The sequence below is a fragment of the Perna viridis genome, chromosome 2 (genome assembly GCF_037379345.1).
Source record: "Perna viridis isolate PV_CMFRI_1.1 ecotype Kerala chromosome 2, ASM3737934v1, whole genome shotgun sequence".
Lineage (NCBI taxonomy): Eukaryota > Metazoa > Mollusca > Bivalvia > Mytilida > Mytilidae > Perna > Perna viridis.
In genome coordinates, this window is record NC_142446.1 from 7,223,635 (window position 1) to 7,239,655 (window position 16,021).

Consider the following 16,021-nt stretch of genomic DNA (forward strand, 5'->3'; position numbering starts at 1 on the left):
AATGTTTTACACAGAATAAGATTCTGACTGACAATGTAACTGTTCAAAGAACTTTAAAAACTTCCATTTAAACTCAACACTGAAAATTTAAACCAGTCAAAGAATACCTGTAGTTTCATTTATGTAAGACTACATGGGACAAATCTTTGATATAATGATCATATCAGTGAACACCTAACAGTGTTAACCAGAAATACTGTGAGCAAGAGCTCACAAACAGAATCCCCCTTGGTTCAAACAATGGAGTTAGCCTTTAAGCCCAATTATCTCCCTTTGGAATCATCCAACAATAACAAGATTCTTCATGGACATCTACATATGATGCCCAACCTACCTGTATAATTTCATGAAAATCCCTTTGGCAATTTACGATTTTCCTAAACAAGTCATAACCCCCAAAATCATTCCGAAGATTCCTTTTATGATATGGCACCTTGTGGTATAATTTCATAAATATCGTTATACATACATGCCAGTTATCGAGTGGAAGTGCAGGTGTCTACAAACGACTATGGCCAAGACAGCAAGATACCATATGACTGCAAATCATTTATAGGAAAAAGATATCTTGATTCTGACACATACCTTTTCATCTTTAGTGTCCTTTCCACGAAACTGAACAATACCCCTGCCCGAGTTATGTCTGCTTCTGCCTGGACGACTTATAGTACCCATGGAACTTCCCAGTTTTCTGTAGAAATCCTCAAATGCATGGAGGTATCTGAAATGCATTAATCCATGTATACTTCTATTAAGGTCAATGAGATATCATTGAGATGGAATCCATCTATGTGGATCCTGTTGTAAAAATCCTGTACATCAGCCATGCACAACACATTCTATTTATCCTGCAAAACTTATTACAGCCAAGACACAAAACAGTCATCCAAAAATCATTTATTTGAACTTGAGGTCAAAGTTCAAGGTCAAAGGTCATCAACCATGGTATGCTACACACTGTATAGAGCTGATCTACCTTATTCAAATATCAAAAGCCTACACCAAAAGACAACAGTTACTGATGATTTATGACAAATAGCCAATTCTGTTGAATTTAGTACTAACAATTCATTAAGTGACTGCCATAGAGTCAACAAAGATCTATTTAAACAGTTGAGTGTTTCATTGGTACTTATCAAGTTCATCTATTTATTGCAACCACACATTTTGATATTTTTTCACAAAAAGACTTGGGAGGTCAATCTGATTAAGTACTTTTAACAACAGCAGAAATATTTCAATAAAATGATTTCTAATTAAATGAGAAATTTTGCATTTTTTCCTCTATTTCTCCCTTTTCCATTCATTCAGATTACTTTCAAGAGTTAGCATAGAGAAAATATATGTTTTTCTTAATGCAAATTGTTAATGGCTTATGGCAATAGTTTATGCAATAAACCTGGAAACATACATATACATTTAGAACACACTTACTTTTTATAGGCATTTTTGATTTGATGTGAGGCTGTGTTGACAGGCGGAAGGTTCATTTTTGAGTAAACCATTCTCCATTTCATCTGATTGGTCACCTTAAAATCACAAAGAACAAAAATTATCAACTAGAATTCAGGCGAGGAAAAATCCTACATCCCTATGACATGTATGTATGTACTTTCTAGAATTTCCATTTAATACTGAAATTAATTAACTCAAGTTTTATTCAAATGAAAAGTTAAAAGCATTCTATAATTTTTTGCCTGACATAGGTACCTTTAGCAAACGAGTCAATAGCTAAGTAAGCCCTCAATTCATTCAGTTAAAAAATCAAAATAGCTGCTGAAATGGCATTACCTTACCTTATTATAACCACCAATATTCTGTACAACTTTGAATAATCGATAAAGATTTAAATCCTTATTGACAATGGCTGGTGCCTTATTAATAGGTGTTCCTAGAAAAAATCAAATTGACATCAAGTAAAGCTATCACAACCATTGTGTATCATAAATACTTGCCATTGATAATTTATGACAAGTGTAAGATGAAGATGTCGTTCAAATATCTTTCTACATATGATTTTTCAGTTATAAGTAAATATGATGCTCACTAATGATACCCGAAAAACATATCCCAAAATAGCTTCATTCGATATAACAAGGAATTGTCAAGATATGTGTGACAGAAATTAAGTTTTAAACAATAAGGATTAAACAATGTAACCTAAGTCTGAAATGTAATCCAACAATATAAAATGCTTCTGAAAAAATATAAAGTGGCAGTAAAAAGTAAATGCTGAGAAGTTTGAGGAAATTTCGTAGTTAAAACCATAGGGGCAAAATGTGTTTTGTTGTCCCTAAACACACATGTATGTACATGTATGTAATAGTTAATCAAAGTTCAACAAATCAAAATCTAGGTATGTATGTTCACTGAGATAAAATCCTTTATGTAATGTCAGTATTTCAAATTTCCTGTATTCAATCTTCTGAAAAGTAGTAATCTAGCAGATAATACAAGGTTCTTTAAATCAGCAAAATAAATCCATATTTTAAAGATTTTGACAATATAAAGCCTTAAATTTAGATAAATATCTTAATGGGATTTCATGCTTTTTTTTAATAATTTTTTTGTTACATTTTTCACCAGAAGATTATTAAATATGCACTTTATTTTAAGTCAAATTTGTATACCTTTAACTTCATTAAAAAGTTAATTGTTATTAATAAGAAAGCACTGTTCAAATTCAAATTACTGGAATTTAGTGTAGATATGCATGTTTTTTCTAGCATTGAAGACAGGCTTCAACCATTACAGTTGTACATGGATTAACAACATTTGTTACCATCTCCCTTATTCCAAAAAAAAAAAAAAAACTCAACCCATGAGAAAAATCAAACACTTCATGAAGAATCCCATCACAAGGATAAAAACTTAATAGTCTTTCACTACCTGATTTATTTTTTTCTCACTATATTAAATGTAATAATAGGTATGGTATATATGTCAAAGAGAAAACAACCCCAAAAGGATGATAATGTCAGCGTAAGGCTACCCATTGTCTTCAATGAATGATGAGGAAACCCTCATTCCTGAGGGCAGGCTGCAGCTGGCCGCAAAACATCATTATACACAGGGAGTAGAGTGAAAGAGTTACCTCATTATACTCAAGTAACATGAAAAACTAATGAAAAAGGTGAAAACTAAACAAGACATATAGAGGCCAGAAATTCCTGCCTTGGAACAAGCACAAAAAATGTGGTGGGGTTTAAGCACTTTGTTGTGATCACAACCCTCCCCCTTTAAAATCTGGCCATTGTGGAAAACGTATTACACAACTAATCACTCCTAAAAATCAGTTCAAAAAGGTTTCATTTGTTTGTTGGGGTTTAATGCCCCAGCAGCAATATTTCAGCTATATTCAGGCAATGTTCAAATAGGACTGAGTCCCTTGTTACAATGGTAAAGTATGCAAACATAACATATTTCTTTGCGACGTTTCAACTAACCCTTAGGCAGGATAAGGCAATCTCTCAAGGCTAAAAATACAATGTCCCAAGTGTTTTACATACCTCTGTCATCCATAAACTTGTAAAGCTGAGCAACAAAACAATCTTTATCTTCACTTGGTTCATCATCGGACGACTGAAATCAGAATACCATTATATATATATATCAACATCTAAATATGTTTAATTTATTATTATGTTCCACATCGTTATTAAAGATCAATATACAATCAGATTTGCATGAACGAACAGATTTTTGAGTTTAGTAAAAGTAGAGTTATTTTATAGTTTGTGATGATAAAGATTATCTTTATTAAAGATAATTAAAATGTAATGACAAGGGCTGTAAAAAAAAAATGAAAAAAAAAAAAAAACACACACACACAAGATAATTTGTGACTGAATAAGACAAAATTCAATTACTAAGTTGCACACAAAACATTAGCTTAACAAAGCTGCAATAAAATGTCACATAACACAGTAAAACAAAGGAAATGAGGGCCAGATCACCAGCTATTAGTATAAACTGAAGGGTTATAAAGTTTGTGAAGGGAATATTCAGACTAAGTCTGGTTGTTCATTGAACTGTGATAACAATTATTTCTAAAATTCTCTGAAACAAGAACTTCTTTGACTGAAAATAGTGGGCTTAGAATGTATTATAAAACCAGACTATTTAACCTGTTTACAAACCAATATCTCTAAAATACTAAGTATTAAGCACATGGCTAAACTCATATTGTCAGCTCATTCATAGTAACAGATTCAGGTTTATAAAAAGGACCATTAGTCAACTAACTTTAAAAATATTGCAAATGATACACATATGCTTATTACTTAGGACGAAGTTATTATATAGCAAATATGAACAGTCCATCTGTTAACAAGTGAATTGTGCATAGTGAACTTAACACTGTTACCTGTTTTAAAGGCTGAAACTAACACAAATTATCTCTAATAATAGTCAATTTTATTTAAGTTCTATTTAATACATTATTTATGGTCATTATTACTCAGCTCTGAAATATGATGTAATATATTAAAATAATTTCTGCAGTATGTAAAATCTACCCTACTAAATGAAAAAAGAACTACCTGTAGTTTTTCATGGTCAAAACATGATTGTTACACGGCTTTATACAACAATATTTTATTGGTATGAAATTGTTGGCAATTGATAGGTTTGTGTCATAAAAAATTACTGTAATCTTAGAACTTAAAATTTGAAATTGAATTCAAGAAATCCAATTTTTGTTTAATTTAATATTTAATAAAGTTAAATTTTGGACCCCTTGAACCTTAGTTTGAACCATATTGAAAATATTCGACCATAATGCAATAAAATGATTGGCAGAGTGCAGCTTGATATGAACACATTGATCAGTATGGACATAACATTTTAAGTTCATACAGCTATGACAAGATTCTGACAAGAAAGAAATCAAAACATCCAAATTCTTAAAGAGAAACCTGCTGTGGTAAAAAATAACATCAATAAATAAATACTCATTATTACTGCACAAAACACTAAGTGTCTTATAAAGACAATGGAGATGATGACAGGGCAGTACTGCAAAATTTGTGTGGTTGTGTAATATAGGAAAAATTAAAGTTTCAATCTTTGAACCCCTATTACCTCCTCTTCATTAAAATCCTCATCATCATCAGTTCCCAGCAACTCATCATGATCCCAGTTAACAGGCAAATCTTGATTATCATAATACAAAAGGGCTTTTTCCAAAGCTGAAAATAAGATTTATACATGAACAAAATTTCTGCTAATACCAATTTTAAAATAGAAGAAAATGCATGATACAACCTCAGCAGTTGAACCCTGAACAGTTTGGGCAAATAATGACATAACATTCAAGCTTAATGCAGTTCAGTGTTTGGATTGTAATTAAATGTTTGTTTCTGGCCCTTTTTTGGCCAATCAATCCTAAACAGTTAAAAGTCACAACCCCTAAATTCAATCCCTACTTTATATATGTGGAACAACACATTGTGGTAAAATCTAAAAGAGCTCCATTCACATTTTCTTAAGTTATTGTCTGGACATCGTGAATATGATTGTTTCTGGCCCCTTGTCCCTGAACAATTCAAGTCATATCTCCCAAATAATATGAGGCTTTCTTTCTGTTCCATTTCCTTTTGGTGGTATGTCCCCCTCTGGTATAATTTCAGAAATATGTATAGACTTATAATCAAATCATTGTCCACACATGAAAAATCTACTGACAAAGAATACAATAGCATGATGCCATTGTATTACCACAAGTTTGTTGCTGTCATATAATCACATTAACTTACCAGAAGGGTTCATTAACATATCAATAAAAATTTTAATTTTCTTTTTATTTGGCCTAACATATATATTCAAACTGTCAAATAAGTGGTAAAGCATGTGATAATTTCAGTTCAAAAGCAGAATAATTAAAACCACTTATGAAATCTTGAGCATGCAAATGTTTATTCAGCTTACCAGGTTTTAGTGACTTGTCCTCATTTTTTATTGCTATTTCCCGTGTAAAATCTTTCAGCTCCCTTCGCTGTGCATATACACTAAAACATTCAAACAGATTTTTTACTCTTGTAATAAAAATAGGTAATAAACAGGGCTTAATCTAGACACTGATGACAAGGAGAAGTTTTAACAGATAATTATGTTATAATTACAAACAATATTGACATTTTTGTCTATGTAATACATTACAAAAATTTATCCCTGTCAAAGACAAATGAGAACAATCATGGAGAAGTTTTTGCTCATTTCACTCTTTGATTAGGCTCCAATACCTATCACTATACATTTCTAAAATAATAGTTTTTAACAATGGCAATACCTTGTTAAAACCTGCATTTATCTGACATCTAAAAGAAATGATTTCATCCCTTATTTAACATTTTAATTCAGTATAGTTACAATTATATCAACAAGTCATCAGACAGGCAAGTCCAATTAAAAGCTACCATTGCACTTTATAAATGAAAAATTTACAGAATATTTTTTTTTTCAATTTCTCAGAAAAAAAAAGTGAAACAACTTTAATAGGCCTAATTCAAATATTGATTAAATCATTTGGTATCAAGATTACAGTATTTACTACTTAAGCTAACAACTATTTCAATAAGGTGACAAGTCTAACCACATATGTTTATCAGACATGAGTATGAGATTCATCATTCATTTCCTGTCAGAATCAAATAACTCTCAGTAATTCAAAATTCGTAGGTTAAATTCATATTGATAATCATGTTACCAACTTTGTCTCCTTAAAGTTGTTTAGGTTAAAAATCAATGTTAAACTTTTTATAGTAAACTTACAATTTTCCATCTTTAAAAGACCTGACAAGAATGTGATCTTTTTTCTTTGGATCTACTGGCTGAGCATCTGGCAACACAACTAATACTGGATGCTGCTGCTTCCGCTTTTCCCCTATATCCAAAACCATGACTTTGCCAACAAGTTCCTTAACACGTCCCTTGTAACTAGCTCTTTTGGGAACTCCATCTTCTGAACTAGTTTCGTCTGTCTCATCATCATTTCTGTTATTGAGAAATAATTTATGAAATACCAGCAGACTCACAAAATGTACACCTCCACAACATTAGAACAATAATTTTTCTGAAAAACCCTATAGTTGGCTTTTATATGAAAGTTTACATATAAAAAAATTCTTGCTTATTGTGAGCATGTATCAAACATCATATACAATATTCTTTCATGTGTTTGAGCACTGGGAATCACCAGAAGATGACCACATTGAGATGAAAGGATTCCAGTAAATTCCCTGAAATGCATATCCTTTCATTGTTGATTTTATACATAAAAGTGTTTTTTTTAATGTTTCCCTGAGTTTGCAAGCCATTTATTGATTAAATACAGCAATGTATTGGATCATTCAACAGGTCAGCTAAAATGTTCACATTTCCTGTTCATATGCAAATTTCACTATAACAATGGTGTCAAATCTGACCATTTATAAAAAAAATGTTTCAATTAGCCAAGTTCGTGTATTGGTATTTGACATCTGGAAAAATTCATCAAGCAGATTAAAGAAGTGACAACTGTTTTCACCTTTGAAATTATCTTTTGTTAATTAACAATTAAATGACAATCGGCCCGAGGATAGGTTGGCACTCCTGTTATTGTGTATTTGATGCTCCATCACACACTGGTGACGACGTTATAATTAGGACAGCGTTTTTTGAGAGAAAAATAAGAAGCTAGTTGTGGTTTTTTGTACAAACTAAGAGATACTAGAAAACAGCATCAATGGATAAAACAACTTTTAAATAGCAGTGAAACTTTATCTGTTTATTTCACATGAAACTGTTCTCAAAAAGACAAAATGGTTCGATGTTGTCTTTTGTTGACAACTTGAACTGCCTTCATAAAAAATCCATTGTTTTTGTACTTATTTGACAGTGTCACAGTGCAGGTGTTACCGGGTAATTTAACTATGAACTTGAACAACACTTAATATAAACAATCCGCACACTAATCTTTATACTAATGACATTACGTTTTTCACATTTATATTTATTAGCAGAAAATATAATTTTTACATTTTTTCAAGGTATGAAAAAATTAACTGAATCTAGCATTAAATTTACACACATATCAACTGATCCAACAAAATTTTGTTTTCACAGTACAAAGCAACACATCGCTAAGAAATTTTAATGATTTTACCCTCCATTGTTTCTTCCTCTTTTGACCTTTTTGCCATGCATGACTGGAGTACCAAAATGTTCTGGATGTGATAAAGGTAAGTTGTCGAGTGTCTGTAATAGAGAGCAAGTTCAGATATGACACAGAGCAAATTTCTGAAAAGTTCATTTTTTCATTTAAGGATTGTTTTTATACAAAATATGTGAAATGACCAATTTTGAGGCAGTTAATACTTGATTAACAACAAATAGTTTATAAACAAACTTGTGTAAATTGTTCCATTAGATACAAAGTGTACAAGTTGGAATCTCATACATGGTGATATAACTTAAACTTAAAGATACAAGGTGTAACATTAAATTTTTGAAGCTTAATCTTAAATAGAAGAAAGGGCCACTAAAACAAACTGGTAAAGGCTCAGAAAACAAGTTTTGTATCTTCACTGACTTACCTCACTTTCTATGAAATGTTTCTCTCCCTTCAAACATAACTGGCTCCTTCTCAATGTTCTTTCATCTCCATCATCGAACACTATAAATATAGTTACAGGAAGAAAACTTATACCAACAAATGAAAACCACCAGGACAAATCACAATAAGTAAGAATACAATGAAGTATAATTTTTTTTTCTAACAGAAAAAATACCAGTATTTTTTTTAAGTAACTGATAAAACATTTCCTTGAATGAACAGATAACCACATTTTTATAATACTGGATAATTTCCACTCCAATCTAAAGGCTGATTTTCTTTTGAAAAAAGTCTCAACTTCATGAAGACTACACTAGTGTACATACAAAATTTAGAAAGAAGTAGAGCTATAACCACTTAATATCATGAATGTGACCCCATTGATGCAGGGGACAAAAAGACAACTTCTATCATTCAACAACATACCAACTGTGTACATGCTTGAGTCAGTTAATTTGTTAATAGTGCCTTCCACAGTCTGGTTGGAATCAGGATCCTGCAATTCTACTACCTCTCCAATCTAAATCATCACAAATAAGATAATCATAAAAATGGAATTGAGCTTCAAGTACATGTTTTAGTTCTTGATTTCTTGAAAGAAAATGTTTACCAATAATGTCAATAAATACCACAACTATTTTTGAAACTTATTGTCTCTGAAATTGGACAGCAGCCCAACACTCATGGCCATTGAAAAGCTATAAGTTTGCAAAATGCATGCTGTTGAATGCCTGTTGGGCTTTTCAAAAATTGTTGTTACAATGATAAGTCAACATTTCAGCAATCGGCACAAATATTTTACATTGTAGCACAAATATTTTTCAGTTGAATGCAACCCTGAGTGTTGACAGTGACACACAAAATTATCCCAATTCACATTCAATGGGAACCTGAAGTGAATAAGTATAATGCAAGTTCACTCAATGAGATACACAAAGATTGTAGGGCTTGTAAAATGTCAGGAGCATGTCTGTTAACCCTCTCATTATGGGGGAAACTACCACAAGAATGATTCTACCATATGGTTTAGGGCTCCTTCGTGGCCCCAAAATCAACCAAGGATGATAAACTTTATTCATCAATTTCAATAGATTCCTCAAAACTAATAAAATGACAATACATGTTTTTTATACCATTTGTCAACTATTTTGTTTTAATTACAAAAAGAAACCTTCAAGTGCATTACCGTATTTTGGTGTGTATAATGCGCATTTATGTATTCTGCATAGTGCAATTTTGAAAGTCTTAATGTGTGAAAAATGTTTTTTAGACTTAGATTGCAGTAAAATTTTGTAAGACAAAAAATTGATATTTTGCACTTGATTGGTCAATTTATTTACCTTGATGCGGTATTTCCTACGAAAATATGAAGGAAAGAAACTTCTATACAGACTAAAACATCATGTAAAGATCAGTAGCCACATAAATTGGATAATTTTAATTTCGAACTTGATAAAAATTGACACAAGATGTATGAAATGGCTAATAAAACAAAATTAAAAGTTGGGAAAATAGGACATTTCCGATTTTGGTTGTACCTTAAATTTCACAATTTTTCATTTAAAAACATATTTTTAAGAAAGACAATTGTAAGAAACAATCAAAATAAGCATCAGAATAATCATTTTCAGCTGTAAAAGCATTTGATAAGGAGGGTTTGACAAAAAAAGGACTTAGTTACTTTTCGGTTTTTAGTTGTTTCATATTGATTTCTTTGTTTGAAACATGTTAACAAGACATTTGAATATGATTTGAAGAAAATATCACTAAAAATTTAATACTTAAAGATGTATTTGATGATAAGGTAAAATTTCTTTCAGTAACATTTCACTTCCGGTTTGTTCATTTCATTACGCAATGTCTTTTCATGTACCAAAATCTTTAATTTCATGGCCAATTCTTATGCATTGATGTATAATACGCACCCCCATGTTCTGGAAATAAGTTCTATGTAAAAATGTGCACATAATACACACCAAAATAAGGTATTATGTACCTTTAATACTCCTTTCACTTTGTCATCTGTCACCATCATTGGAATTTGCGAGTCCTTCAAAATTACCTGAAAGACAATATGTTAACATTATAATATGTATTAAACATTCTTCTATTGCAAATCTATCATTTTATAAGAGACCACGCTTCTATTCAAAACTTGATGCCATAACATGTGTGCTTCTGCTTCAAGAACCTGTATGTTTTGAAAACACAAGTTGGTACATGAATGCACACATTGTAAATACATAGATGAAAATCACTGTCTATCCTACCTATACAAAATACGTGTAAGTATCATGTCCTTCATTGACACATGCTCCTTCGAGTTCAAAGTGAAAAAGTTAAACAAAAGAGACAAGTTGATGTTAGTAGCCATATGTCCACCACCGCCGCAAAAAAAGTTGAAGCTTAAATGTGCCAAAACTCCAAAAGTTTCATAAATATTGAATTTGTTTGTTTTGTTTTTTTAGTCAGGATTACATTACCAACTGACTAGGGTGTTCGAGGGTATGAAGAACCTAATAAATAAATTATTATATCTGACTATTTTAATCTTAATTTTTAAACCAATAACATTCAATTGATAATTCAATTTACAACTGGAAAAAAAATATAAAGAAGTGCTAGGGAAAAAAAAAGAAAAACACTTACTAAAGACACATACACCATGCATCCATATTATTAAATATAAAAAAAAAAACAAATATCATATCCTTTCATACACATTCAGTTAATAGGCTTGTTAAAGTACGCTACAAAATATTTAAAGACTGATGATGGGAAAATTACATTAAGTCAGAATAAGTGGAGCCCAAAACAATTCAGATTTAATGGAGCAAATTTTCCTTCCATTGTATAAATCTATACTTCTTATAGTAAAATATTTTTTGTTTTAAACCATTAAATAAGCTTTTTGGAGCTGATAAAAAAAATCATGATACAGATTATCTACATGAACACAATCAAAAATTAAATGCTCAATGCTCACCATAACCTTTACAAAAGGTACGAAGTCTTTATGCAGGTTTGTTGGTGAAAATAATATTCCCACTAAGCTGCACTAGATATAATAAACATGATACAAGATCACTTATGATAATTTTGTACAGTAAAAAAAATGATGTTTAGCTGAAAGTGTTCCTATTGTGTAACATGTGAAAAAATAAACGAAATCCAATGACTGGTAAAATTTGCCCAATCAAAATGGCGGTTGAATATGATCAACTACATACATGTATATTGACAAACAATCCCACAAAGTTTGAACCAAATTCATTTCACAGTCTCCAGGGCTCAAGCTACTTGAGAAAAACAGGGAGAAGTGACTTTCAGAAAAACACTAGGGAGAAGTAGGGAGTGATCAGAGAGAAGTGAACGTGTATGTGCATCATTTACTAACTTTTTTGTTTTAATTATTTGTGTTATATGTTACTTATATGCAGATAATATATGCAGGTATTTTTACTTTTATTTTCTTTTACTGAAATAAATGTTACTTTTTCTTTTCAGCTAAATGTGTTAGTAACTAAATATTTTGGACAAAATGAAATGAGTCTACTGACTGAATGATTGGCTGTATTATAGATTCATAAAATTGAATTTCTGATCTATACCTCAACCCCTTACCAAATTTATTACAGCAAATTAATATATGATTGAGTAAAGCAAAGCTTCTTGCAATGCATTGTCCTATTAACTATTGTCATTTTTGAGACTGGAATAGAAAATTTCAAGCAGTGACATTCTGTTGGAATTTTCATTTTGTTTTTCTCCTGGTCCCACTTAACCCATCGTGATTTCTTGTTCAAAATATCCAGCCTCTTGACATAAGTTGATCAAGAGTATGAATAATCACGTTCAAAATTTACTACTGACAAATCAAAAATCAAGACTGAAACTTTAGACATATATTGCAGCGGTCGGTACATAATTGTCTCACGCTTAAGAAACGTCCCGTTGAAATGGAGAATTTACCTTTCAGTTATGAAACAAGATGATCATAAGAAACACTTTAAGTTTTCTACCAGATTATCAATTGAGATAAATTTAACTGAAGTCCCAAGAAACCGCAGGACAAATTAGGACGTGTTGTAACGAAATATGAACGATAAAACATGAATTATCATAAACTGGGGTGAAGAATGTTAATTCTGTATCCTGTCTTAAATGTTTGAAACAAAATGCCGATTAAAATACTTCTTTGTAACCGAATATTCGATCGATTTTGTAGATTTTATGCAATTTATTTTCTCGAACAGGGGCCATTTTTTAAAATTTGTTATCCACAGAGAGACAACTCTGGTCAAAATACTGCTAAAAGATAGAGTTCAGTCCTGATCATGAGCAATGTCTGAAAATGAGAGGACGACTTCACTTGTTTTTGGTATCGACTGAGGGCAAAGTGAGCGACAACAAGGCGACTATATTGCCCGAATCGCCCAGTAGCATGAGCTCGGGTCTCAGAGGAGTTGCATCCATATAGTGTTCCTATAATGTAACATGTAAAAATCAAATAAGTCCCATAATTCCCCTAAAATTTGCTCCATCAAAATGGTGGATGAATATGATCAACAACATGTACATATGGTAAATAACAACCCTACAAAGTTTGAACATAATCTATGTAGCAGTCCCAGAAGAGTTGCATCGACAAAGTTTGGACGGACAGATGAACACTGGTAATTTGAAGTCCCTTTCTGCACTGTGGATGGGGACAAAAATGAATCATACAAACCTTGCATTTCACAGATCTTGCAAGCTTTTTCACTTTGGCCTCACAAAAAGCTCCTCTGTACTTCGCACTTACTTCAGTTCCCACAGCTAAATATGGAGGTTCATCACCAGTCTGAAAAGAGCCAAAAAAATGTTAGAAGTTAACAGACTTCAATTCAGTTCTTTGTTTTGATTAAAATAATGGTTTTCCCCCTAGCATATTAAAGCAAGAATTAAAAAAAACACACATGAACACAAAACCTCCAATGTGATAAGACAAAATAGGTAAACATCACAAGTTGGATACTACAAGTATTGTACATATATATGGCAAATACAAGAATGTACACTGAATTGTTCATTTCTACTATGTTTGTGCCTCTTTTACAGTTTAACTTCAGTTTTCGGAAATTAGTTACTGTGTGCAGTGAACTTTTGGTAATTAAAGCAATAACTAAAAAAGAGCACTAAACAATCTATTTTATCTTTTCAGTGTTGTTACATGTAAATACATGTAGGTGTAAACTATCCTTATGTCTTCATGGTCAGTGAAGTAACAATTTTAGGTTCTACCAATGAGCATTTTCCATTGTCTTGTAGTACAAAGGAAAAATGAAAATAGATATATCGAGGTGTCTGATTCCATTGATGTAGCAAATATAAATGAATGATTTATGCAAGTCCTGTTGTCAGTAGGAATCACTATACATTGTACATCAACAACAACAATCAATGGTATTGGGTCTGTTTGGCCTTTTAATTAGGGAGTACCATTTTTTTCTTGGTAACATTAAAAAAAAGACAATATTAGAAATGCTTACACATTTTCAAAGAAACTTTGGTTGCTGCCAGTGAATTATATAATCTTAACCTTTTTTTAAACCATTAAAATATGTTTCACTTTTTTTTCCTTTCTTCTTTTGTCGACCTCGGACTTGACCTTTTATGCCCAACTTGGTGGGTGTTCCTAGAAAAGCAAAGGACCCTCACCATACCTGTGCACCTAGTCCATGCTCCCAGTTTTGATTGGAGTTGCTTATTTACTTGTTGCTTTGTATGTATTGTTTTGGTTATTTTATGTTCTTTGCTGTGTGTGTCTATTTTCATGTCTGGTCTTTGTTCCTGAATTTCACTCTTTTTATTTCCACTAGAAATCTTGGTTCCCTTGATTACTCTTACAGTATTCAGCTTACATTCACTAATCACAGTTGTCACAACCAGGGTTCACCTCTTTTTGCATGGCGCTATGTGTTACTTTCCTTGCACCATGAATTCAAAATGAGTGCCATGTATTCAAATTTGCGTCACACATTACAAATCGGCATTTATCCGACACAGAAAGTTTTTCAATTTGCACTCCTTTTTTGAAAGGGTGATGGATCGACTCTCAATTGCTCTAAAATATTGTTCAATGATACAGATTCGGGCGAAAACGACATTTGACTGTCCAAGTTCTTGTGGTTAAATTATAAAAAATCTTTTTTAATGGCACCAACAAAATGACCACACCTACTAGTAATTTTAATTTCTCCAGAGCTGTGGACCTATGATCAAGCCTATATGGAAAGGAAAACTTCCCCTCAGTATAACTGAGTTAGACAGTGCAGATAGAAACATTTACCATAATTGTTGATTATAAATTTCTGTTGAAGCTTGTGCTATTAAATATGTCTCATTTAACCTTATCATACTTTCTTTAGCAATTTATTTTGTGTGAAAGAACACGCGACACAATGAAAATTTGTCTAACCACAGAGTGAGCCACGTGTTCATTTTGATCCATGGAGATCCTTGCATAACTATGAAATACACTTTCAACTTTCTTGTTGCTGTAGTTATTCACAATCCAAATATATGGATAAGATATTCTTACTCTTATTCAAATAATAGAACTGTTAATTATACTGGGCACAGAATACATATCGCTGGCAAGTAATTCTTGCCAACTGATTTGTCATCCTCTCCTTTCATGCCCAAAATTTAAGAAAAACATCTAATAGATTGCTGATATCTTTCTTTCAAAAATGAGCTATCATACAATTTTTGTTGAGGGATAAAATTTTGGTGAGCTGATTGAGACTTTAAGACTGGACAATGTGGCTAAAATTTGGAATTGTAATGCTTTCATTATTCAGGCTGATCAGGGTGATGTCCAAGCTCAGCAGAATTTGTATGTAACAGACAGGTACATCTGTACAAGTACCTTTGACGCTTTGTGTATGTCCACTGTACATGATGCACGCAAGTGCAAGCATAAACCTGGTTACTGTTACGCGAAGAGCATAGGGATAATGTGTATAAATAATTTAATGTAAGGATCGAAAAATGATGCAAAAGACCAGACAATGTTGGTCTTCAAAACTGAATGTAACACAAATACAGCCATGAGGGAAAGATCACAAAATTATGTGGAAGACTTGTTTACAAATGAAAACTGACGCTTTTCTTGAAATGGTTACTTATTAAAACTATTTACCATATTTATTCACGTAATCTGGCAAGCATGCGAATATAAAACAATATTCAAATATCCTCCCAGAAGTCTTTAGTAGAATTTCTTTAAAGGGCGAACAAATTCATCACACAGATGAAAGTTGGCTACCACGACCAAATGAAACAACAACTTGTCATCAAGAAATTCCGCTATCCGATTGGATAAAAATCACGTGGGCGTAAATTTTCCTGCTGACTTCCGCTTGAACGCATGCGTATGGGTGA

General features: G+C 31.9%; 1 protein-coding gene across 2 annotated transcripts in view; it reads right to left on the reverse strand.

Moving 5' to 3' along the window:
* The window catches only part of LOC148623491 (uncharacterized), a 39,197-nt gene extending 23,178 nt beyond the window's left edge, over positions 1-16,019 (reverse strand). The window contains exons 1-14 of one of the 2 annotated variants that reach the window (XM_088565330.1): positions 15,780-15,949; positions 13,326-13,436; positions 10,590-10,655; positions 9,020-9,113; positions 8,574-8,653; positions 8,144-8,235; positions 6,772-6,993; positions 5,929-6,008; positions 5,083-5,189; positions 4,367-4,384; positions 3,510-3,582; positions 1,797-1,891; positions 1,435-1,529; positions 586-721 (exon numbers count right to left, since the gene is read on the reverse strand). In XM_088565330.1, coding sequence (XP_088421456.1) covers positions 586-721; positions 1,435-1,529; positions 1,797-1,891; positions 3,510-3,582; positions 4,367-4,384; positions 5,083-5,189; positions 5,929-6,008; positions 6,772-6,993; positions 8,144-8,235; positions 8,574-8,653; positions 9,020-9,113; positions 10,590-10,655; positions 13,326-13,436; positions 15,780-15,782 — 1,272 coding nt within the window. In that variant the 5' untranslated portion in view covers positions 15,783-15,949. Of the gene's footprint in view, positions 1-585; positions 722-1,434; positions 1,530-1,796; positions 1,892-3,509; positions 3,583-4,366; positions 4,385-5,082; positions 5,190-5,928; positions 6,009-6,771; positions 6,994-8,143; positions 8,236-8,573; positions 8,654-9,019; positions 9,114-10,589; positions 10,656-13,325; positions 13,437-15,779 lie in introns of both variants that reach the window. The other variant, XM_088565331.1, reaches the window with a different exon arrangement.
* Between the last annotated feature and the right edge of the window lie 2 nt (positions 16,020-16,021).